General features: G+C 34.3%; 4 protein-coding genes across 4 annotated transcripts in view; 3 read left to right on the top strand and 1 right to left on the bottom strand.

Annotated features, from left to right (window-relative positions):
* Positions 1–2561: 2561 nt before the first annotated feature.
* On the top strand, positions 2562–4242 carry LOC102600815 (bZIP transcription factor 53-like). Its single transcript, XM_006349128.2, has 2 exons — positions 2562–2624; positions 3088–4242. Exon 2 carries the CDS (start codon positions 3471–3473, stop codon positions 3903–3905), a length of 435 nt encoding a protein of 144 aa, XP_006349190.1. The 5' UTR covers positions 2562–2624; positions 3088–3470; the 3' UTR covers positions 3906–4242.
* Positions 4243–5618: 1376 nt separating this feature from the next.
* LOC102600488 (calvin cycle protein CP12-1, chloroplastic) lies at positions 5619–6222 on the bottom strand. Its single transcript, XM_006349127.2, has one exon. It carries the CDS (start codon positions 6132–6134, stop codon positions 5760–5762), a length of 375 nt encoding a protein of 124 aa, XP_006349189.1. The 5' UTR covers positions 6135–6222; the 3' UTR covers positions 5619–5759.
* Positions 6223–8144: 1922 nt separating this feature from the next.
* On the top strand, positions 8145–9348 carry LOC107060920 (uncharacterized). Its single transcript, XM_015309483.1, has 2 exons — positions 8145–8307; positions 8675–9348. Exons 1-2 carry the CDS (start codon positions 8256–8258, stop codon positions 9277–9279), a joined length of 657 nt encoding a protein of 218 aa, XP_015164969.1. The 5' UTR covers positions 8145–8255; the 3' UTR covers positions 9280–9348.
* An 889-nt stretch (positions 9349–10237) lies between these two features.
* The window catches only part of LOC102600153 (probable glutamyl endopeptidase, chloroplastic), a 10959-nt gene continuing 4839 nt past the window's right edge, over positions 10238–16357 (top strand). The window contains exons 1-10 of the mRNA XM_006349126.2: positions 10238–10640; positions 11984–12203; positions 12491–12601; positions 12731–12776; positions 12971–13080; positions 13176–13679; positions 14352–14480; positions 15234–15533; positions 15609–16067; positions 16187–16252. Of these exons, the coding sequence (XP_006349188.1) occupies positions 10310–10640; positions 11984–12203; positions 12491–12601; positions 12731–12776; positions 12971–13080; positions 13176–13679; positions 14352–14480; positions 15234–15533; positions 15609–16067; positions 16187–16252 (2276 nt within the window). The 5' untranslated portion in view covers positions 10238–10309. The remainder of the gene's footprint in view (positions 10641–11983; positions 12204–12490; positions 12602–12730; positions 12777–12970; positions 13081–13175; positions 13680–14351; positions 14481–15233; positions 15534–15608; positions 16068–16186; positions 16253–16357) is intronic.

Below are 16357 nucleotides of genomic sequence, written 5' to 3'. Positions count from 1 at the left end.
CCATATATCTGGTGGGATAAGTTAATCTAGGATAACTATCTCAGGATAATTAATCTTGAGATAACTTGTTTCCAACCAAACGACTCCTAAGTAGTTCTGTCAGGAGCACTTTAACTTGGATCCGGCTCCTCTACATTTTCCCCAAGTTCTATCTTGGATTGGAGACACATGTCATAGTTTAGAATTAATGGTTGAGATTTAATTGATTAAAGTAAAGTTCTTACCATAATTATTGAATTCCATATATTTGCTTCTTAAATATTTTTGCAATCCATTATATTTTCCCTAAATATATTTTGAAAAAATTCTTTACTGCCCTGCATACATATTTAAAACTTTTACTAAATATTTTTACTTTTTTTGAAAAAAATTATAATACAGTTAAACGTTTTTAATAATCTAATAGAGTATTAAGAGCTACAATGTTTATAGAGCAAATATGGACTCCATTTAGGGGAAAAGAAAGAATTTAAAGTTGAGTGACAACATTTATTTTACTCTTAAATTTTTTTTAAAAAAGTCAAGTCACAATTTTTAATTTTTTATTTGGCAAATATTATTTGAGAAATGGAAAACTTTTGGGAAAAAAAAGTAAAATATCAGCAAAAAAATTTACTCAAGTAATTGAGAAAAGAAATTCTTTTAATTATATTTAAGAAAAATATAATGTAAATCTAAAATTGTTGGATTGCAAAAATATTTAAAAAGCAAATATATGAAACTAAATAACTATATAAGACTTTGTTTTAATTAATTAGATCTCAATCATTAATTTTAAACTATGACATGTGTCTCCAATCCAAGCTAGAACTTGGGGAAAATGGAGAGGAGCCGGATCCCTTTAACTTAGTACGTCTCTATATAATCAAAGAAATGTTGTAACGAGGATCATTGATGAAGTTGTCTTTTGATCTTTTTTTAGCTTTGTAAGTAATAGTTTAAAACCTCCTCTAATTTTTGTTTTTCCCCTTTTTTAAAGTTTATCTACAATTTTCAGTAAATTATTTGTAGCTATGTATTTTTCACTACAAGTTACATTTGTTTTATATATCAAATTATTATAAAATAAAAGTGACACAGAGAGCGTGCTATCATGAAAGAAAAGCAAAATAAAAAATTATAAAGAGAATCAATGAGAAAGAAAGTTTAATACACAAATTGAACTCAATTGATCATCGAAAAATCAAGTGGATAAAAGAAATGTAAAACAATTGTGTTAATTAATATTAAACGACTCGTTTTGTCGTGTTTTTTTCTTGAATTCTCAAGAAATTCAATAAAAAACTTATGTTGCTCTATCTCTACAAGAACTAATTGATCCACAATAGAAAAACTCTAAAAAGTGAAATATAGTTTAACACCTTATGTACAAATCTTTCGAGCGAGAAAAATATTGCCTCGAGACTTAATACTTTCGGAGAATTTCTTTAAAAAACTCACAAGAACATGACTATCCAATTATATATGCTATGAATCTGAAAGATACTTACGATGCAAAATGGTATTTTCACATAACGTTAAAATGTAAAATTTGTTTTTCACTCTATAACTCAAAGAATAGAGGGATATGTTGGCATAACGTTATTAGCAAAATTAAGAAAAATAAAAGTTGAAAGGACAAAAATCATCAGAAAGTTAAAGATTTTTCATCTTTTAAACTTGTTTTGGAACATAAATGTAGGTTGACAAAGATATAGATTCTTCCTTGAATTTGTTCTGAAAAGTCGAATACACTCTTACACTATCATGACGATATATAAGACACTTGTATTACTTAAAAAATGAATTTAACATCACCCTTAAAGTTGACGTGATAAAAAATTAATTATAAAATAAATACTCTTTATGTCCCTAATTACTTGTCCACTTTTGAATTGACACACTTATTAAGAATACAATGATTGACATAGTGAGTTTACTATTTTACCCCTATTAATTATGAAATTGATGAATTAAAAGTAATTGATGATTGTTGTGGTAATGATGATTAATGGTGATTATTATAAATTGTGACTAGTGACAGTTATAGTAGTTTGGCAATATATATTGATGAATGGTGATAACGATTATTGTGGTTATAATGAGTAATGGTGATGATTATACTTAAGTAAATGATTAGTTGTGATGCTACAATCGATTGGTTGTTGGAAATGAATAGTGATAATAGATAATGATGGACGATGAAAATAATTATGAATAAATGAAACTGCTATTAAAATTTTGATCATTTGTACTTCAAGACTCATTAAGTTATTGTAACATTAAAATAATTTTATTTAACTTGAGTAATAATTAAGAAAAGAAAAGAATAATTAAGTAAATGAGATGGTCAAAAAAATAAAAAACATCGCCCACAGAAAAGAGAAGATCCGTAGAAGATTCCTTTGTCTTTTTGGATATACCGACGAGACAATTTTTCCTTTTGCTTAGCTGTCATCATTACTTTTTCAATTTACACGCCAACCACCTTCCCGATTACGTCAATCGCACTAACTTTTGCTTTATAAAAAATTGCAAACATATGCCAATATTTACCAAAATACCTACCTCCTCTTCCTATATAAACCCTCTTTTTTCCTTCGTTTAGATCTTCTTTCGCCCACAATTGGTTCTTCATTTGATTGGTATGTCTCAATTATTTTCTCCTCTATCTTATCTTTTCATTTTTTGTTTTCTTTTTAGTTTTTTTTTTTTTTTGAGTTTTTAATTTTTGCTTGCATGTGCTTTTAAATTTGATGATGAATTGGGGTTGTTTGGTAGGCGGACTAAATTATCTCGAGTTTATAATGAATTATAATTCCGGCCTAATTTATCCCACTTCCCAAATGGATATCCATGATTGGGTTGTATAAATTTAATTTCAAACTTAATAGTAGCCCTACCTTATCCAGCTTAGCGAAGAACTTTAGGGTTTTGTGTAGAACTAGTTTAATTATGAGTAATTCTGAATTTATTTAAGACATTCAGAGGATCGAGGATCTTAATTTAATTGTGATTGTGTTGGGTTGATTGATTTTTATACACCTGCATCGTTGAATTTGTTTTATTTTTTTTCTAATACTTTATGTTCTGTTTTGCGTCTTGCAGATTGATTTACGTTTGATTGCTGAAGGCACTGTTTGGATTTGGATTTATACAACAACCATTTAATTGTTACTAATTTGATATAATCGTTTATTGTTTCATTGATTGAGGTTTTTATAAACAGTTTCTCTATGTTAGTTTCAAATTCTTCATGATCCACCTGCGTCGAGTTCGCCTTATGCACTCTTTCTCCGTAGTCTTCCTGTACTGGTTCTATGTGTTTTCATGAATTAGCCCACCTCAAACCCTTGAACCCTCTTTCTGTTTGATTTAGAAATTAGAAGTACTAAATTCAGAAACCCAACAAGAAAAAAGTAGTTACCTCCCCTTTTTTGAATTCCTATTTTTGTCGAACAAACTTCCCATTGAACAAACGACACAAAGACATGGCTTCAACTCAGCAACCAGCTAGTTCGGGTTCTGATGGCCAGCGATATGCTACTAATGATGAGAGAAAACGAAAGAGAATGGAGTCTAACCGTGAATCTGCAAGGCGGTCACGAAAGAAGAAGCAGCAGCATTTGGAGGAGTTGATGAGCCAATTGACGCAGCTGCAGAATCAGAGCACCATCTGGCGTGAGAAGATTGAATCTGTTGGAAGAAACTTTCACACCCTCGATGCGGAGAACAATGTCTTGAGGGCTCAAATGGCTGAACTGACTGAACGCTTGGATTCGCTGAATTCCCTCACTCGTTTCTGGGCTGATGCTAATGGACTTGCTGTGGACATCCCTGAAATTCCTGACACTTTGCTTGAGCCCTGGCAGCTCCCTTACCCAATTCAACCGATTACTGCCTCTGCTGATATGTTTCAGTTTTGAGCAACCTCTTTGCATTATTGGACTACCATGATCCTAGCTCTCGGGTTCTTTCTTAACGGGGTGCTCCTTGTATCCTCTTGGATTCAATTTACATGCAACAGTTGCAGCGGAAGAGAACCTTGTCACTGGTTGCTGAAGTCTTCCGTTATGCAGTCACTACATTTTGTGTATCTGTAATGTGAGTTAGTAGCTTTTCTTGTGCTCGCTTTGTGTCAGTTTATGGCCCCATAGATTCTCTACTTCAATGTTTAGCTTTGATGGATTAGCAGTTTCTAGTACTTTGTCTATGATATTAGTCTCTAGTTTTATAAATAAAAATCTTAAGTTGTGTGAATGATGTGACCCTTTTTGTTTCTGCAAGATTGCTCTTTTCATTCAACTAGTTGTGAGTAATTGTGTTTCTTTTTGTCACAATATTTGTGGGAAGTGTTGATTGTTTGGATCTATTGAATGTTGAATGCTTAGAACACGGAGGTTACTCCAAAACTACCATAGTCCGTGGCTGCAGATTAACTTCGTTCATCCCAATCGACTATATGTACCAAAAACAAGAAGACAAACTCAACTCTTATACTGTTTCTTCAGAAAAGAATTTTCAACCAATGCGACTAGCCAATATTGCCAGCAGAAGTTGCGCATGTTTAGCTGAATGGATACAAAATTACCAACATGTATCTTCTGTTTCTTAAAGAAATAGGCTTGCCATTCGGTACATCGTATGCCCTGTGGCCTGAGGCAAACCATCATGTTAAGTTTTGTGCGAAGACAATCTTTTACCATGTCAAAGATCTGGGAAATATCCAGCGTCTCAGTGGAATATGTATCATCTACTAAAAAGTAGGAATTGTATGAAAACATTCTGCTAATTTTAGTGTTCATCAACTTCTTGGCTAACACATCCAATAATGAATGATTAGACGTTAGAAAGTGGAAGCCAACTGATCTTTTTCTTTTTCTTTCTCCATGGATTAGGTACGGGGGAGTTTGTCGAGAGTTGAAAATGTTGCCTCAAAAGGGATTTTGAGCATGAAAGTAGCTATTGAATACTATAGCTTTTTGATTTAAAGCTAAAAGTAAGATGGTATTGGTTGTAAAAGCACAAAAGATGATTCTCTACCTGTGTAAGTCTTAGTGGGTATAATTATGCGCTAAGATAATACCATTATTAGAAAAAGCATAAAACCTAGTAAGTTTCAATTTCTCATCACTAATTATTAGTCTCAATTACATTGATGAATGAACCAGAAGATACGAAAAAAAAATAGAAGATACAACTCATATTAGTTTAATAATTTATTGAATAAATTGTTTAATTGAAATTATGGGTTTGGATAGGTCATTATGTTACAAATAATGAATCAATTTCTTTGTTGTCCGCCATTTTTCTGATTTGTCTCTCCAAGTATTTAAAATTATCTCTTCGGACCATCTAAGAGCTACTAATAGGTTCAAGCAACAGAAAAAAGATTCTGCTTCACACAAAGCAGATCCCCTTTTAGGCAGGGGATGATCTAGAAGGGACGGAGGATGTTTACCTAAATCCTTTCGGAAAAAAATATATTGTATATACATAATATATTTTCTGTATTTATATACACATAAATTTTGACAAAAAAGGCTAGCTTAGCGGTTCATGACATTCAAAATCCACCCCAACGTCTGAGGTTTGATTCTAATTGTATTCCTGAATAAAAATTCTGGATCCGCTACCTTAAAGACAATATCAAAATGTTTGTATAGTATTTGAGAGAGGAAGAACCTTTCATTATACATATCAATAGCCTAATTCATAGCATTCAAGATTCAAATTGGGAACAAAATAAAGCATAATGCTTAAATAACACAAAACTAGTATCAACTATCATATGTACGGCACTCATCAGTCTCTGGATTTTCCTTGCAATAATTTTCCAAAACATCTTCCTGCTTCTTCTTGTCCCTTGCATGACTAGCCGCTGCACTTGCCTCTTCCACAACATCCCAAGCCGCCGCGCATTCTCCACTAGCTGGATTCTCATTGCACGCTTCCTCTGCCCCCTTAACACTATCAGCCACAAGGTCAGAAAGCTTGTTATCTGGTGTTGCTGCACACACAAGCCCAAATTTAGTTGATGATTTTTTCCATGGATTGTTAAGGCATGGGAACTTAAATGGCTTAGAATTGGGAGAGTTGGAATTTTTGGCCAAGAATTTTGGACTAGTGAGACTAACACCAGCAATTGTTGCCATTTTTGTGTGTGTGTGTGGTTACTCTGTTATGATATGTTTTACGTGTGTGATAAGGTTATGGTTATATAAGCAGAGGATGGAATGACTAATGAGCACACATTTCTTATCATTTTTATAACCAAAGAAAGATATGCACGTCTTGAAAGATAGTATTGTGGTAAAATATCTACTCTTAAGATCTTTTATGGTATAAAAATACAAAATCTAAAGCATCAAGCTTGATATTATTCCGTGTGTTAATTGAATTGTAGATGATGGTCCAGTTCAGCCATGGATTTTTTATTGTTCACAGAAATTCAAGGTTGATTGAATCAAACAATTAGGCTTAGTTAAGTTGAATATACAGTCCTTGTTAATCAGTTGTTCAAAATGAAGTACGAGCAAAAGGTTCAAGCACTAGAGTTCAACTTTTATCACTATTCACTACTAAAAAAACCATTGTTTTGTCGTTCAAAAATGTTCAACGGCTATTTCTACATATATTTTGATTGAATTGGTGAGGAAAACATTTGGAAAAATTACGAAGTTTCTCACTATTTCAGTGAGATTTTTTTTTTCACTCAATGAGCTGGTTCGGTGAAAAATGAGTGAGAAATTGAAAATTCACTGACTGGCGGTGAGAGAATTCTTTGTTTCTAGTAGTATATACATATTAATATATTTTTAAAAATTATAGTAATAACTTAAATTTAAAATAATTATATATAATTAATTGCTCATAATTATAATATATTAAAGTAAATTGATAATGTAAAGTTTCTTTATATTGTATAATAAGTTAAATCCGAGTGGTTATAACTAGCTCAAACTTCTGATATTTCAGCACTAAGAAGTCCAAAGTTTCGAAAAAATCAAAGGAGCTGCTTGTTTTTTTCTTATAGGGCACCACACACTTGTTATTCCATGTCATTCATGATGTCGACATAGGTACTTTAGGGAAATATAAATGACACGATCTATTCTTGTAATCACAGAAAAAAAGAAAAGGAAAAGGAAAAGAAAGAAATTAGTTTGCTACATGTGACGTTCTATGAAAATACAAATAGTTGAGTGACTTTCTAAAATAACAATTCATAGTTGAGTGACTTTCTAAGATAACTACACATAGTTGAGTGACTTTTGGGTTATAAAATAAAATTGAGTGAATTTCTAAGAAAACTATTCATATTTGAGTAACTTTTTGAGAAAGTTATTCATAGTTGAGGAATCATTTGAGATATTATCTCTTTAATTATTGGTCAGTTTTTAAGCATCATTTTAAGAAATAATCTAGCCAAGTTTTGGATGTTCTCCTAAATATCCATTAGCCTATTTTTTTATTTTTTTTATTGGTTCAGAGAATGAATGGGGATTGAAAAGAAAAAATATTAGACTTTCTTGGCTATTGTATTTTGGCTACCTCCCATAGAGACCGCCAAACGTAAAAACAAATGTCTCAATAGTGAATACATGAAGGAATTAAGAAAATACTTAATGAGTTCTTTTTTTGTTTTAATTTTTTATGTTCAATACGTAAGCAAAAAATAGTATCTTAAAAGCATACGTATATATATAATCCAAACAAATACTATAAAATGTGAGAATGAAAGGTAAAGTGTTTGGCTGGTGGGGATGGGGGCGTGTTGAAGTGTGGAGAGGCTACTGCCGATATATAATGATACTTGTAATACTTGATTTTCATTAGAAAAGTCATGTTCCTTATTTATAGAGAAAATATTTTACAAATTTTTTAACGAAACAAACATAAGAAAATTGGAAATACTCTGTACCGAACACACCGTAAGTGTTGTGAAAAAAAAGATAGAACTAGGATGAGGTATCTGTGGAAGGAGGAAACATGGAAATTCTAATTAAACATTGAAATGAATGTGCTTAATTTTGAACTCAAGTTTCCTGTTTCATTGGCATCTTTGCTTCCTTTCCTTTACCTGAACACTTTTACTTGCATTCCTTTTCCTTTAGGACAAATGATTTATGGATATTCCTTTCCCTCTAAGATCTATATCCAATTAACATCTTAAAACTGATAAATATATCTCTTCCCTGTTCCTCCTCGTACACAAAATTAATTAGGTCCTTGAGTTTTGAGACAACAAAAAAGTAGGACAAATTTCTGCAAAGATGAGGGCACAGTTGCTCTCTTTGACAGCAATTTTGGTTCTGAGTTTCATAGGTATATATCTACGTACACTCGCCTCCTAATTTATGAACTCGAATTCATATAGTTAACTCCAACTTGCTAGGAATTGAGACGTAATTATTGTTGTTAGCATAATCTTGTCAAATTTTCCTCTTGGTAGAGGCGGAGCTAGGGGGGTTTGTGTAGCTTTTTTGTAGACCCTATATTTGTACTAGAAAATTAATTACATGTATATATGTATATTAATTTGTGAATCCCTAACAAAATTGATTGATGATTCTAAAGGAAATTTAGAACCCCAAAATCTTAATCCTGGCTCCGCCTTTGCCTCTTGGTATTTATCTTTATGTTCTTGTGAGTTGATCATCAGCAAAGATGTTCTCATGTTTGTCTTCTGCAGCTGAAAAATGTAGACAATTAATCGGAGAAGAATCAGCTTCGAGAAGCAGGACAGAAAGATTCACATTCATTAACTGCTTCGACATGAGTTATGGAACCATAGGCTGCATACTCAAGGAATTGGTCAAGATTTATTTACACTACATTAGAGCAACTCATGTGCACAAGGTCAGAAATGAAGCAACTAAAGAAGCAGTTCAAGAAAGCTTGTCCAAAGGACTAAGTCTTGAAGATGCAGTGAAAACAGGGCAACAAGTTGGAAATGCTGTGGCAAAAAGAGCATCTTTACAAGCAAAACACATTATGGGGCCAATGGTGTCATCAGGATGGGACTTTTTTGAGACTATATATGTTGGTGGCACATTGTATGAGGCAATCATTAGGAGTGTTGGCACATTGTTGGGGTCATATATTGGAGGAATTATTGGGGAAGGGAAAACTAGATGGTTGGGTTTTCTTTTGGGAAGCCAATTTGGTAGTTGGATTGGTGGGAGGTTGGGTCTAATATTGTATGATGTGGGAAATGGGCTGCAGTTTCTACTTCAACTCACCAAGACTAATAAGAGTGATGGAGAAAGCAACTCACTCTTATTAATTTCTAGTTAGTGAAAGAAAGACCTTCCCTATGTAAATCTTAATATTCCTTTGATTATGTCAAGGTTTAAACTTGTTGTAAATCCATTACTTATAGTTATTTTTAAAAAAATGAGAAACTTACCTAAATCCCACTAGCTTAAGAGCTAGTTACTTAGATACATTCTAACTTGCAATATTACGTATTTTACCAAGTTTTGGTGCGTTCAGATACATGTATCTCAAAATACATAAAGTCAAAATTAGTGTAATTTGTTCTAGATACACTGTATTCAAGTGAATTTGCATGTACCTGGGATGCATAACAAATCTAGCTCGCCTCCATCCCATCTCGCTCGTCATTCTCCTATGTATTTGGTACCCCAGATACACGAGCATAACACCAGATACATACAAATACATGTATTTAGTGTGATTCGCATGTATTTAGGATACATAACAAATCTCCCTCGCCTCTCTCTATTTTAGTGTAGCTGGTAGAAAAAAATATATGTATCTAGGTGTATTTTCCTCAATATATGATAGAAAATCTTCATTAGTGATAAAATACATAATATTTTGAAAGTATAGGTAATCATAATATATATGATAGTGGAATATGTTTAATTAGGTAGTTTCTCTTTTAAAAATCGTGTTACATTGGAAAATCATGAAAGGGAAGACGTGAAAATCAAACTCACACTTATTAGACAAGAGACTTTCACTGATATCTCTAGATGTAAGCCTAGAACTCTTGTCAAAACTTTTATCTCCTCTCAATTGAGTTTTAGCCATTCTTTTTTGGTATAGACTATAGTCTATAGTGGCTAATGTCTAATTTTTTTTCACAATATAAAGGAATCTTGACTAACATTTACAAAATAGTGTTAAAAGAATTCGAATTTCAATACTACTTTTTTTCTTTTTAATTTTGAGTATTTCCACTCCCACTAAAAAATAAATATCTTGACAAAACAAGGCATCTCATGCCTTGTAGAATAAAAAAGGAAGGAAAAAACATCGACTTTGGAATCTGTCAAATGGATTTGATTGAATAATTGAAATGTATGAAGCGTTCGCCATGACCCTTCCCAAAGTCTATCATCGTTTCTCTTTACTCCCTCTACACTCTACTACTCCCTTTCTTCCCAAAACCCTCTTCTTCTCATCTTCTTCTCTCCCTCTCGCCGTCAAACGCCTCCATTCGCCGCCGTTGCTCCGTGCGCAATCTAGAAGATTCGTCGCCGGCAAGCAATTCAAGGCGAAATCCACTATGGCTTCCTCTAGATTTCACCATCTTGTCCCCGTCAACGCCCTTACTGCTGAGGACGGTGGAAATGGCACTGGCTCTAATGGCGCTGCTGATGCTACTGCTTCTGTTGCTTATGATGACGGTACTTTGGACTAACTCCTCTTTTTTTCCTTAGTGCTGCGAGTTAACCTTAATTCGTGATGCTAACTACTTTGGCTAAGCTAGTTATCTGTGTATAGATAATATTTGATTCAGATAACTATCACTTTGTCTTGAAATATAATTTTTATAGGACTGGAATGAAATGGAGCCTGAATAATCTGTTTGTAAATGATGTATTCCATTCTTCCGATGATAGATTAGGTTAAGTCCTTAACTTGATGGAGATTAGGAGGAGCTTTGATGAATAAAAGGAGAAGAGTTGGTAGAATTCTCATAGGTGATGTCAATGAATCCTGTTTTAGTAAAAAATGGATAAAGTAAGAGAACCGCTGCAGTACCGCTATTTAGCCGTTTAGTTGATATATTGGAGTTTAACTAGTTGTTTTCTATTAGAATAGAAATTCATAAATTTTTTTAGAGAAGTGTGGGATTTACGGTTTGTCTAGTTTGGTTTAAAAACCAATTCTCTTTTATTGGAATGGAAAGGATCTGATTGAGCGGAATCAATGAAAGGGGATTTGTGTAACCAATCTAACTGGTTTGGATTGTGGATTGTGGATTGTGGATTGTGGATTGTGGATTGTTGAATGTTGATTAATATCAACCACTTAATTCTTGAAGAATTTTATGGGATTTGGGTCTGATACTCTTTTGATTTTCATTCCTGCAAGTTGTTAGCATCTAAAAGTTCTTTCAATGTGCTACTGAAGAAATGATTTCCTTACATGCTAAAATGAGAAACACAGAGAAAGGAGAATCTTTGCCAAAGTACACATGCACTTATTCCAGATCTTAGGCCGTAAGGCAACTCGCATTTAAACGAACTCCTTAGTATGAAATGATGTGCTTTTTGGTCCTCATCTCTGAGGCAATTTAACTTCCTATTGAAGTAACATAGCTAAAGCCTCCTTCAGTGGATTTTATAAGCTGGAAAGCTTTGAATCATGGATGAAAATTATCCTCACTGTTTTAGTGCTTGAAGACAATAATAAAGTCATTCGCTTTTCTCCATGCCCATCCATTAAGCCTCTTCCTTTGCTTCATGTATTTTCTCTCCTATCACTGCACAAGCTTTATGTTTACATATGGGTATTTACCTTCTGTAGATTAAACTGGATAGGCTAATTATGTTTTTTTTTTTGGTTGGGGTGGGGTGTGTGGTAATGTATATTTCATAAGTTCATTTATTTTCCCATTCTTTTTATTGCCCTGGTTTCCATGTTTAGAGACTCTTTAACTCTTTTTTTTAACTTTCTTTGAATAGAATTAGCATAGTTCACAAATGGTGATTAAATCTTCTTGTTTTCTCATAAACTTTACCAGATGTAGAATCAGCATCAGTCACGGGATATCGTCTTCCTCCCTTTGAGATTAGAGATATTGTTGATGCTCCACCACTTCCAGCACTGTCATTCTCTCCATTAAGGGATAAAATACTGTTTCTTAAGCGGAGATCCTTGCCACCTTTGTCAGATTTAGCAAGACCCGAGGAGAAGCTTGCTGGAATCCGCATCGACGGGAAATGTAATACCAGGAGTCGCATGTGAGTAATGATGAAGCTTCTCATGATCTTTCCTTCAAGCACTCAAGTGCTGGAGACGCTATGTTAGGTTATTTTATTTCCTCTGGCTGTATAGTTGGTGTCTCTTATGTTCTTTACATAGATTAAGCTCTCCTTGCTGGTATAGTTCGTCTTCCTTCTTTTTTTTAAAATCTTAGAAAGAAGTGTTTTCTTGTTTTAAAAATAGTAAGATTGATGCCTTGATGGTTGTAGTACTTCAATCGTCAATAAGCAGCACCCGTACAAGATCTTATGATGTTCTTTCTCAGGTCTTTCTATACTGGTATAGCCATCCATCAGTTAATGGAAGATGGTAGCCTAGGACCGGAAAAAGAGATCCAGGGTCTCCCCGAAGGTGCTAAAATTAATTTCGTGACATGGTAATCTCTTTTCCTTGCATATTCTCCTTTATATATAGATGTTTTCTTCATATAGAAACCTAATTTACCTGTATATTTGGATCAATTATTATGATTTCTCTTCATCTGATTGTTTATTCGTTTATGAAGGTCAAACAATGGTCAGCATTTAGCCTTCAGTGTCCGCCTTGATGAGGTATTTTGATATATATGCAAAGCGTGTCTATGTGTATGTCTATAAAACTTGTATGTTGATGTTATGGAAAACTTAATCGTAGATTTTCCTTTAGCTGTTTCACTTTGTATAATTCTGACATTTTTATGCCTAATTTCACACAAGGTCCTTGTCCTTTGTCACAAGGTAGATCTGATTTTTGATTGTTGTATCAGGATGATGGCAGCAGCAGCAAACTGAGAGTATGGGTTGCTAATGTGGATACTGGGAAAGCCAGACCTCTTTTCAAGTCACCAGATGTATATGTAAATGCTGTTTTTGACAAGTATGTCATTTTCCATTCTGTCATTAAGAGGAAAGTTTGCTGATTCCATGCTACTATCCCCCCTGTACTGACAACTCTGTTTCTGTTATTCTCAGCTTTGTTTGGGTGAATGACTCAACTCTTTTGGTGTGTACCATCCCGTTATCTCGTGGAGATCCACCAAGGAAACCTTTGGTTCCCTCTGGCCCCAAGATTCAATCTAATGAGCAAAAGAATGTTATTCAAGCTAGAACTTATCAGGATCTGCTCAAAGATGAATATGATGAAGATCTGTTTGAGTATTATGCTACCACACAGCTGGTTTTGGCTTCTTTAGATGGGGAAATGAAGCTCTTTGGTCCACCAGCTATATACACTTCAATGGACCCCTCCCCAGACCAAACATACATTTTGATCTCCTCAACTCACAAGCCGTTTTCATTTGTTGTACCATGCGGAAGGTTTCCCAAAAAGGTTGAACTGTGGAAAGCCAATGGAGAATTTGTGAGAGAACTTTGTGATTTACCCCTTGCCGAAGATATTCCTATTGCATTCAATAGTGTGAGGAAAGGGATGCGATCAATCAATTGGAGAGCAGATAAACCGTCGACTCTCTATTGGTATGCATACAGAAATCTATTCTAGTATTATTTCTTTTGACTGAAAAATCCACTTGGAGCCAACCATTGTTCTTTTTGAAATTAATTTGGAGCCAACCACAATCTGTGATACTCGGGGATGTTTGACCCGCTCCTCTACTCAAATGCTGAACTTAGTATGTTTGTCCTGGGGTTGAACTTGTGATCTAAAACACAAGTCCCCCAACCTTTTCCAGTTTAGCTAACTCCTGAAGGCACTGGTTACCAAACCCTGCCTCGTTTCCCTGGTTTTGGGTGGAGTGGGGTTGAATAACAGTCTTATAACTTGTCCAGATTTTGTAACTGATTTTTAACTTCATATTATAGGCTTATGATTCCTCAGATCAGAAAAAACACACACATTATGTATATATGTTTTATTTTTGATGGAAATAAGCATAAAAGAAATATGGAATGATTACAGGTCTATAAAGAAGGGATAAGAAAGGTAGGTGTTCTCTCATGTGAATGACTTGTTTCTTTTATCCACTAATATCTCGATGCTAATACTAATCTAGTACTTATTACCCCTTTGAAGTGGCAATTTATGATAGTTGCACATTGAATTGTGGAATTGTCTGTATCATCGTTTATTTGATGCTTTATTGTCGGTATTGTCACTAATTTGATGTGTTTCTCCTGAAACTGTTTCAGGGTTGAGACACAAGATGGTGGTGATGCTAAAGTCGATGTTTCTCCACGTGACATAGTTTATACACAATCTCCTGCACCACATGACAATGAACAACCTAAAATTTTACATAAACTGGACCTTCGTTATGGGTATGTACAAACTTGTACCTGCTGTGTTTTGTACGATTGTTGCTCAACAGATGTGATTTATACCTGTGGAGTTCATATGTGTGTTGAAACAACTTCTTTTTCATTTATTTTTAATACATGCTTGAAGATGATTAATATTTTTTGGTAGGAAGATATTACTTGTGGTGTATTAGATTGCAAATTATACTTTGTATTAGAGTATGGAAATCATCAATGGTTCAGTTTTTTGATGCCACTATGCCAATTGAAGTATTTGGCCAACTTCGTTTTAATTGATTCCCGCTTTGTGATAACATTTATTGTAATGCTACTCAGAAGCAGTTGAATTTTCAATTCATATTGGTGGAAGGGTGCAATAACATAATTCAAAGTCCTTAGAACATACCATTTAAAAAAACATATTTCAAAATCCTCAAGTGAACTTTTACTTGGTAAAAAAACCATATTTGACTTGAGTTTCCATGTTTAAAAAGAATTGATAACTTTTCCTTTTTCATTTTGCAAAATAATTGGATATAAACTTTATTAGTGATACTTGAAAGCATGTATTACTTGTTATATAGGGTTGTATGAGAATACATGCTCCTTGATAGTATTGCTATCAATGATTGCCTTTACAAGAAACAGGTGTGATTTATCCTCTATTTTTGACAAGGGGATTCACTTGTCAAGTAAACAACCGAGAATTATGAACAAAGATTATTGTCCAATTAATTATGTTGTTCTTATATTGGGATCTTCCTACACGTACAGAGGGATTTCCTGGTGTGATGATACACTTGCATTGGTTTACGAATCGTGGTACAAAACAAGGAAGGTGAGGACATGGGTTATATCTCCCGGATCAGAGGATGTAAATCCCCGGATACTATTTGATCGATCATCAGAAGATGTGTATTCTGATCCTGGTTCTCCCATGTCTCGGAGAACTCCTGCTGGAACATATGTTATTGCGAAGGTGAAGAAGGAAGATGATGGGGACACTTGTATATTGTTAAATGGAAGTGGCGCTACCCCAGAAGGGAACATTCCGTTTCTCGATTTGTTTGACATGTAGGTTTGGTGGTATATGCTTGTTCCCATATTTTTCATTTGCCAAAGAAAATGACCTGACATGAATTATTTCAGAAATACAGGGAGTAAGGAACGAATATGGCAGAGTGACAAGGAAAAATATTTTGAGACTGTTGTTGCTTTGATGTCTGATCAGAAGGAAGGGGAGTTGTCAATAAATGAGTTGAAGATACTCACTTCTAAAGAATCCAAAACTGAAAACACTCAGTACTACCTTCTGAGCTGGCCTGAGAAAAGAGCATGTCAGATTACAAACTTCCCTCATCCATACCCACAGTTGGAATCGTTGCAAAAAGAAATGATCAGGTATCAGAGGAAAGATGGAGTTCAACTTACTGCAACCCTATATCTTCCACCAGGTTATGATCCCTCAAGAGATGGACCCCTTCCATGCCTTGTATGGTCATACCCTGGAGAATTTAAGAGTAAAGAGGCAGCTAGCCAAGTTCGAGGTTCCCCAAATGAGTTTGCTGGAATTGGGCCAACATCCCCCCTCCTATGGTTAGCAAGGAGGTGTGTCTCTGTTCTCTGTATTATCCATAATAATTTTGTTCATGATATCTGTTATTTTGCTTGTGTGGGCGTATTAATCTTTGTTGGGGATCTGTTTGGTTTGGAACCATAAATTTCAGGTTTGCTGTCTTGTCAGGGCCGACAATTCCAATTATTGGAGAGGGTGATGAAGAGGCCAATGACAGGTAAATTCTACAGATCTTCCATCTTGTAAATAAGGCATATCTTGTCTAGGCAAATTTTGGAAATGATACCATAATTTTCATGTGTTCCAGCTACTACCCCCTACC

Source organism: Solanum tuberosum, unplaced genomic scaffold (assembly GCF_000226075.1).
Source record: "Solanum tuberosum cultivar DM 1-3 516 R44 unplaced genomic scaffold, SolTub_3.0 scf00104, whole genome shotgun sequence".
NCBI classification, from domain to species: Eukaryota; Viridiplantae; Streptophyta; class Magnoliopsida; order Solanales; family Solanaceae; genus Solanum; species Solanum tuberosum.
This window is presented reverse-complemented; position numbering and strand designations above follow the sequence as displayed.

What these genes read in the sequence shown, in the direction of transcription:
- LOC102600815 (XM_006349128.2), top strand. Translation starts at nt 3,471, where the DNA reads ATGGCTTCAACTCAGCAACCAGCTAGTTCGGGTTCTGATGGCCAGCGA.
- LOC102600488 (XM_006349127.2), bottom strand. Translation starts at nt 6,134, where the DNA reads ATGGCAACAATTGCTGGTGTTAGTCTCACTAGTCCAAAATTCTTGGCC.
- LOC107060920 (XM_015309483.1), top strand. Translation starts at nt 8,256, where the DNA reads ATGAGGGCACAGTTGCTCTCTTTGACAGCAATTTTGGTTCTGAGTTTC. An exon ending in TTTGGTTCTGAGTTTCATAG is followed by an intron (nt 8,308 to 8,674) that starts GTATATATCTAC and finishes TGTCTTCTGCAG; the next exon opens with CTGAAAAATGTAGACAATTA.